The 8,460-nt window shown below is 46.2% G+C and overlaps 1 protein-coding gene across 1 annotated transcript; it reads left to right on the top strand.

Annotated features, from left to right (window-relative positions):
• Positions 1-6,437: 6,437 nt before the first annotated feature.
• On the top strand, positions 6,438-8,223 carry LOC121286117 (potassium voltage-gated channel subfamily A member 3-like). The gene has a single exon (XM_041203106.1). It carries the CDS (start codon positions 6,760-6,762, stop codon positions 8,221-8,223), a length of 1,464 nt encoding a protein of 487 aa, XP_041059040.1. The 5' UTR covers positions 6,438-6,759.
• The last annotated feature ends 237 nt before the right edge of the window (positions 8,224-8,460 follow it).

The following is an 8,460-nucleotide window of genomic DNA, read 5'->3' as shown; positions in this document are numbered from 1 at the left end:
GCCACCCTGGACAGCTTTATCAAAGAACCAGCACAGGTGTGACAGGCTGAAAGGCCTCCTGCTGTGCTGCAAGTTCAACGATTAAGCATTCATGCAGTCCTATACTGTAACTTTACTAGTTGAGGTTGGCACCTCATTTGCAGGTACACCCGGTGCTACTCTTGGCATTCTCTTTCATACTCCTCATTAGGCCAGGGCTGAACTTCAAAGACTTGGATAGTACACCCAATGTCACTCAGTTTCTTCACCCCTTTTAAGCTTGTAATGTCTGCCCATTTCATCAGTCTGCTAATGTCCTCCTGAAGTTTTCCTCCTCACTATTTACAACATTTCTGAGTTTCATGTCACTGGCAACTTTTGAAATTACGCCTTTAAAAACAATTATTCACCACTACTGCTTTCTGTCCCTTAGCCAATCTTGTATTTATGTAACCCTTTAATCCCATGGCCAGCTTTAATTTTGTTAACAAGTCTACTTTGTGGTGTTTACCAAACTCCTTTTCAAAGTCCACATGCATAACTTCAACTGTATTACACTGCTCCATCCTCTTCATTATGTCATCAAAGAACTTGAAAAAGCTAAACACAATTTGCCTTTCATGCATCCATTGTAACTTTCAATTATTTACTCACACTTTTCCAAATATTCATCCTGTATTATTGGTTCTAAATGTTTTTCCATCACCAACATTCTGCTGACTGTCATGTAGTTGGTGGGTTTATTCCTCTCCCCGTTTTAAAAAAGTGCAAGGTTATTTCCATTGGTTCACTCGACCTGCAACAGGGAAGTTGTCCAGTGCACAGGATACTGCACATGTCCCAAGTAACGTAAGGAAGACCCAGATATCATCTTGCCACTTCCTGAGCCAGTGCAGCCATGACAATGCCATCTACCTGTTTATGTGGAGGGCCACTGAGAAAAGCAAGATAGATAGCAAATGCACATAAAGCCTCCCTGGTCAACCTCATCCAAATCAACAATTGAGTCAGATAACACAATATACTGGAAACACAGCATGTCAGGAACCAGCTGTGGAGAGAGAAGCAGATATTTCAGGTTGATAACCTTTCATCAGAGTATGAAATGTTAACTCTGTTAATCTTCCTGGGAATACAGCCTGATTTGGTCAATGTTCAAGCATTTTGTACTAAATTCCCAGTGTCTGCAATATTGTCTTTGAATCAGCAGGATGATGGTAGGATTATCAGCCTAGCATGCAACACCTTGCACACTGCTGAGCTATTCACCGATGCTAAGGTCCAATTTTCAGGAAATCAACATGCTGCTGTACACAGTAAGGATCCAGGTATAGGGAGGAATGGGAGAACATATTGCTGATGTAAGGGGACGTAAATGATGTTGGGGTGGAGAATGTGATCCATGTCTAACAAAGCAGGGGAGAACAGGATCGCGTCTTCCCCGCTGAATCACTTTCTCCCTCTCATCCAACTTCCCCCTGCCCTGTTTAGACCTGGATCATGTTCTTCCCCTTCACCCCACAATTATTGACCTTCCTTTGCCCAATTTCCCGGCGTTCTCCACCTGCCGAGTTCCAGGTCTTTCTCGTTCCTCCCAAGTTCCAAGCCTTAACCCAACCCCAACAACTCCAGCTCCAGATATTCTACAAAAGCCCCTTCCACCTACCCACCCTTCACCCTGAGCTCCAAGTTTCCACCCCTGAGTTCCTGACTTTCACCCTTTCAATCTGCAGAATTTTTCCATGCCAAGCCCCAGACCATCTCCATCCTCTGAGTTCCATACCTTCACCTGCCCTCCTGACTTACATCTGAGCACACCACCATCCACCCCAAACCTTCCACTCCACCACTGCAGCAGCCACCACCGCCCCCCACCCCCCCCCACCCCCCCCCCCAACCCCCCACCACACCCCCCCCAACCCCCCACACAATCTGTGTCAGGCCTTCTCCCTCCATTTCTAGAACTCTTCCTGAACTAAAGTGATTCAGGCCACAAGCTCTGACTAGACGCAGGCTAAGCCGCAAATGATGTAAATATGCATGACTGATGCAGTGAGAGCACGAGATCATCTTTGGTCTCAGTCCCCATTTGGATCTGCATGAGCAAATGAGCGACTGAAACTCCTTTAATTAGTCATTCAGTAAACACATGGAGCACACTCGCTGACATAATGGTGTAATTGTATTGGCACTAGACTAATCCAGAGATCCATGATACTGCCCTGCATACAGGAGTGCAAATCCCACCACGGCAGCTAGTAGAACTTAAAACTCAATTCATTTTTAAAAATCCAGAATTGAAAGCTAGTACCAGTAATGGTGACCATAAAACTATCATCAATTGCTATAAAAAAAAAACATCTGGTTCACTAATGACCTTTATGGAAGGAAATCTGCCATTCTTACCTGGTCTGGCCTAGATGAGACTCCAGATCCACAGCAAAATTATTGACTCTTAACTGCCCTCTGAAATGGCCTAGCAAGCCACTCAAGATGGGTAACAAATGCTGGCCTTGCCAACAATGCCTGCATCCCATGAAAGAATAAAAATTAAAAAAAAACACTTCTTTCTCTCTTGAAGACAAAATGGTGCACAACCATAGGAAGCAATATCTAATTGACGGGGAACAGGCAGAGGTACATGACCTCACCCTGATGGAGAAATTGGTGTTGATCATCATTGGAGTGGCCATGGCCTCAGTGTCAGGGTTGAAACCGTCAAAGGTGGGGGTGTGTTCCTACCTAATCCACCTTCTCACTGCCCACTTCCTCCTCATCCCACAATCTCTTCTGATTTAGAAGCTTCAGATGTTGGGAGCATGTACCTCTTGCTACCTTCCCCCTGATCCACCCCACCCCACATCCTTTCTCCACTACCTTACCATTGTGTCTTTCTCCTTTCCGGTGCCCAAGAGCTGCGAACTGGCCAGGCAGTAATGCAGGAACACAAGTCCAAGAGGAGCATGTGACCTAAGATGATGAAACACTGTAATTTGCTCTCACACTGTCGGACACCAATGTAGATACTGACACTTTAGAGGGTACTTTAGATGGTAGCATAGATGCATTATCTGCACATGATAAGTCACAGGACATGCACCAAGTGCGATGGGTAGGTGGGCAAGTGGGTAGGTAGGTAATGGATATGGTGCATAGATGCATGGGTGGGTAAGCGGGTAGGTGGGTGAGGTGGTAGGTAGGTAAGTGGTCAGGTCAGGGGGGGAGGTGTAGTAGGGTGGTCGGCTTGGTGATTGCGCAGGTTGGTTGTTGTTACCCGGCTGTTAGACTAGGTTTTAAGCTGTCTAACATTTCCAGGATAAGTATACAGGTAAGTGCCATGTATCTAGCCCATGTCTCTGCCCTAAGCTCAGGGTTGGAGATATTCTCGGAGGATCCCAGGCAACAGGGATTCAGCCCAGTGGAAATTTAAACCTTCTGGGCAATTTCCAGATACGCCTGCATGTCAGGACTTCCACAGGGTCCTGGTCCAGTCGTGCATACTTACATCATGTACCTCTGCCTGTTCCCCATCGATTAGATATTGCTTCCAATGGTTGTGCACCGCCTTGTCTTCAAGAGAGTGAGGTGTTTTTTTTAATTTTTATTATTTCATGGAATGCAGGCATTGTTGGCAAGGTCAGCATTTATTATCCATCCCTAATTGCCCTTGAACTGAGTGGCTTGCTAGGCCATTTCAGAGGACAGTTAAGAGTCAACTTATAAATACCTTCTAAAAGAATTAAGATGTTAATACATTGTGCTCCACTGTGTACATAGTAAGAAACAGATGACAAGAGCAAAGATAGGTTCTTATTAGATGATGGCAGCCTAGCTCCAAATTCTCCTTCCACAATTCATTCAACAGCCTCCGAGTAAAAATGCTTCGAGTCACCTCTTCACAGGGGGACTGTTATTTTACAGCTAATCCCTCACCAATGACTGCTGGAAGAACAGATAAAACATCTAGATGTTAGGGCACCCTGACAGCCTTTGTGACCTGTTCACATCTCTTTTTTGGCGATTGTGTTCCAAAGTGGCTTCCCAGTTCTTTCAATTCTTTCAACATGTATGTAATACCATTAAAGGCAATTCAGTGCCCCTCAAAATGTGTGTCGTGTAACTTCTGTGCAATGAGTGTGCTTAAATTGGAAACATATGTTGCAATGCTTCCTTCCTGAACATGCACTTAATCACAAATTAGATTTGATCCAACGTGAACTGTGTTTCAAAGCAGGCAAACCCACTGTTACATTCCACCTGACACTTCAAAATTTCTTCCTCATTGGTTCCCATAAACAGCATACACTTCCTCAACTACCTCCATCTAAGTAACTTTGACCTTCCTTGACAAGAGAGCCTCCTTCCACTCCAAAAAAGTCATTGTCTTGCAGTAAAACCTTGCAAAGCTCTCATATCAAAAGTAGGAGTTTACTTCACACATTTGCTTCCAGTTTTTTTTTGCCAGCACACATCTCTTGCCACTTTACCTAGAGCTCAGAACTGTTTCTCTCCAACAAGCATTACAAAAGCTCCATTCATCTTTCATAATAAGCAGTGGCCACTTAAAGAGCTAGTGCTTGACTGGATTCCCTTCTTAAAGCCAGTTGTCCTACTGCCCGAGGTCCCTGCACTAATTTTCCATGAACAGAAAACATGTTAAAAGAGAAGCTACTAGCTGTGTAAAATTTGGTAAGGTCATCCATCCAATTTACTGCCACAAGCTCATCTTCACTTTCAGTGGGCACAGTTCTGTTTTTATTAACATTGTACAATCAAGGCAATGCTTTCAGAAGCATGCATTGTTTCTTTTTTTAAAAAGTAAGCTAGACAGCTGTATAAAAATAAACTGCTTTACGCCATCCTAACATCTATCTCCTTTGCCATATTTCTCTTTAAAGTGCTGGCTGGTGCTACAACATTGCCACAACTACTTTTCAGCACCTGGTAGCCATTCACCAGCCTAAACAGTACCAGCAGGCTATTCAACAGCAGACGGGGGCATCGAGACTGATCCTGCCCTTGTCTGATATCTATGTGCACTTTTCAACAGGAGTCCTTGCAGAGACCCGGAACAGCAACCTGATGTAGCTTTTCCACTCCCTGAAGCCAATTGTTGTGCCCCTGCAATTGTTCTGCTGGGATTCACTAACTCAGCACTGACCATGTTGTCCAGCGAGGACCTGCGTGGTCTTTGTGCTCCACACTAGGTGGTGCAATTATCAAGTGAGCATTCAAGGAACACGTTTTCTTCCAAAAAGTATAAAATGTTTGCATCTCGACCCGTGATTCATGGCTTGTGTAAACACCTCAGCAGCATTATATGGAGAAGAGAAACAATTTGTAAAAAGGGATGGAAACCGGAGAAAAAAAGAAATGCCACAGTGAAGACCGAGTTACTGAGACGGCTTTCTATTAAAGCAGGCACCTTTCAGAACTGTACTCTTTTTGCACTAGATTAACCTTTTATTGAAACAACCTCTCCGGAGAAAAAACACTGGAGATTCTAGCGAATTGGTCTGTTTCAAAACATTTTCACTTGTCCCAAGACGGGAATAACGCTACATTCCTGCAGAGAAATAAATGTCAACTTTACCAGAGTGGTTCGTAGTGCACCAGGAAAGACTGTGACCTGGTAGTTGATATTGGGGATGGTGCAGGAAGTTGTGTTGATAAAGATAATGCTGAAGATTAGAATGCGTTTCTGGCGTGAGACCTGTTGCGAAACAGCGATAAAAATCCTATTTCAACCACCACCGATAAAGGACGGCAGGGTTTTATTCTGTCAGTTTTAATATGAATAAGCAAATACGTACTTATTGACTTAGGTGAGACAATAACTAACGACTGAACTCACGTAGTTTTCTTCGTAAAGCTGTTTAATAGTGAGCTTTAACCCCCCCTGAGACGGTGCACCTGGAGTTCATCAGCCGACTTAAATGATACAATTTGCTGAAGTGCTGGATCTTGGCACCGCCTGCATACGTTGGCCAGTTCGTAAAAAGAATAGGTCCCACCGAGCATGGTCACAATGTTTGTTGCAAGCGGTTGAAAGGGAGGAGCTTAATCTTCGTTTCTGAATATCTCTCTCTACGCACCCACCCCCCCCCCCCCCCCCAACCCCCATCCACGCCTGCCGGACCACGTTGTTGTAAAAATTCAGCAGTAATTTTAACCATCAAAAGTGCAACAGGCAACTTACCAAAAATCTATCAAGGAGGGTAACTATTCAGGATGAGGAGATTTCTGGTTTACAAGGAGAGCAAGTCACAGAAAGTCAGTGTGGAATTTCACAGTTTATATAAAGGGGGTGTGGAATTCAGCCCTTGTCAGCAATGTGTGTCATTAATAAGGGAGGCGGGGGGCTGCTCCAATGTTATGAATTGGATGAGCGATTGCTGCCAGTGTGGGTGAGATTTGTGGCTTGGGAGTACTGGGGAATGGGGCGGTTTTGTGCCGGGAGTCAGACGTGATTCTTCTCGTTGTCGAGAAACGTCGCCTTCACGTCATCACAGGGGATGGTAAGGGGCTGAGCTATTTTAAATGCTGTGAATGCAGAGTCCCTGCCCATCTGTGTGTGTGTGTGTGTGTGTGTGTGTATTTTGTATGTGTGTGTATGTATGTGAGAGAGAGAGAGAGGTGTGGAATCAGACTGCGAGAATTAACAGTCTGGGGCTGATCGAGGCAATGCGTGACGCTGTCCTGGGGACAGTGGCGGATCAGAGAGAGTGCCAGCTTGCCCACAGCCGTTCTTGAGGAGGAAGGACATCGTCCCGGCTGAAGATGACACTCGTCGCGGAGGAAAACATTGACGACTCGGTGGTGTTGACCGCGCTTTCTCAGAGCAACTGCGACCCCGAGGAACTGGGGCAGGAATGCTGCGAGAGGGCGCTCATCAATATCTCGGGGCTCAGGTTCGAGACGCAGCTCAGGACCCTGGCTCAGTTCCCCGACACCTTACTGGGTGATCCGAGGAAGAGGATGCGCTACTTCGACCCTCTCCGAAACGAGTATTTCTTCGACAGGAATCGCCCCAGCTTCGACGCCATCCTCTACTTCTACCAGTCGGGAGGGAGGTTGAGGAGACCTGTTAACGTGCCTGTCGACATTTTCCTGGAAGAGATCAAATTTTATGAGATGGGAGACGAGGCCATCAATAACCTCCGAGAAGAGGAAGGTTTTATTAAAGAAGAAGAACGGGTTTTGCCGGCCAACGAGTACCAGCGTCAAGTTTGGTTGCTGTTCGAATATCCGGAGAGCTCGGGTGCTGCCAAAGGGATTGCCATAGTCTCCGTCCTTGTCATTCTCATCTCCATCATCATATTCTGTTTAGAGACCCTGCCTGAATTCAGAGAAGATGCCCGCCCGGACCTGACCAAATTCGCTGCCAATGGCACAGAAACCTTGGGGGTGAACTCGTTCACTGACCCCTTCTTCATCATTGAGACTCTGTGCATTGTCTGGTTCTCTTTCGAACTGTTGGTGAGGTTTTTCTCCTGCCCTAGTAAGCCTGGCTTCTTCAAGAACATCATGAACATCATTGACATTGTAGCCATCATCCCCTATTTCATCACTCTGTTTACCGAGTTAGTGTATCACCAAAGCAACGGACAACAGACGATGTCCTTGGCCATCCTCAGGGTCATTCGGCTTGTCCGAGTGTTCCGGATCTTCAAGCTGTCCAGACACTCCAAGGGTCTCCAGATCCTAGGGAAAACGTTGCAGGCCAGCCTGAGGGAACTGGGCTTGCTCATGTTCTTCCTCTTTATTGGGGTCATTCTGTTTTCCAGCGCTGTTTACTTTGCCGAGACAGACGACCCGGAGTCCAGCTTCTCCAGCATCCCAGACGCTTTCTGGTGGGCAGTGGTTACCATGACGACGGTGGGCTACGGAGACATGCATCCCGTCACCATCGGCGGCAAGATCGTGGGATCCTTGTGTGCCATCGCCGGTGTGCTGACCATCGCCCTGCCCGTGCCCGTCATCGTCTCCAACTTTAACTACTTCTACCACCGGGAGAACGAGCATGAAGACCAGGCTGAGTACCTGCACATCAGCAGCGGGCAGCAGGCAACTTCCCCCGGCAGGCTCAAGGCCAGCAACCAGTCCCTCAACAAAAGCGAGTACCTAGAGGCAGAGGACAACGTGGATGCGCTGATCCTGGATCATCAGCAATACCCCAACTACACCCCCACCAAACAGAGACCCTCAGGCCCCCCAAAGAAGAAAATATTCACTGATGTATGATCAAAGGGAGAGGAAAGAATGGGGAGGGGGAAACTAGGGTGTTGGGGTAGGAGTGGGAACTGAATACAAACTGAGAAACTCCATCCAGTGCTTTCAGTCACATTTAAAAAGAAACATTGTCTGATAATCAGTCTCAGCCCATGGAAGCTAAATATTTTTGTATAAATATATTTGTGGCAGAATCAGATCTAGCTGGGGGGAGCATCAGATTGCAAAATGGTCTTCCTCTTTTCATAG

Source organism: Carcharodon carcharias, chromosome 13 (genome assembly GCF_017639515.1).
Source record: "Carcharodon carcharias isolate sCarCar2 chromosome 13, sCarCar2.pri, whole genome shotgun sequence".
NCBI classification, from domain to species: domain Eukaryota; kingdom Metazoa; phylum Chordata; class Chondrichthyes; order Lamniformes; family Lamnidae; genus Carcharodon; species Carcharodon carcharias.
The sequence above is the reverse complement of the archived record's forward strand: the minus strand, read 5'-3'. Positions and strand labels throughout refer to the sequence as shown.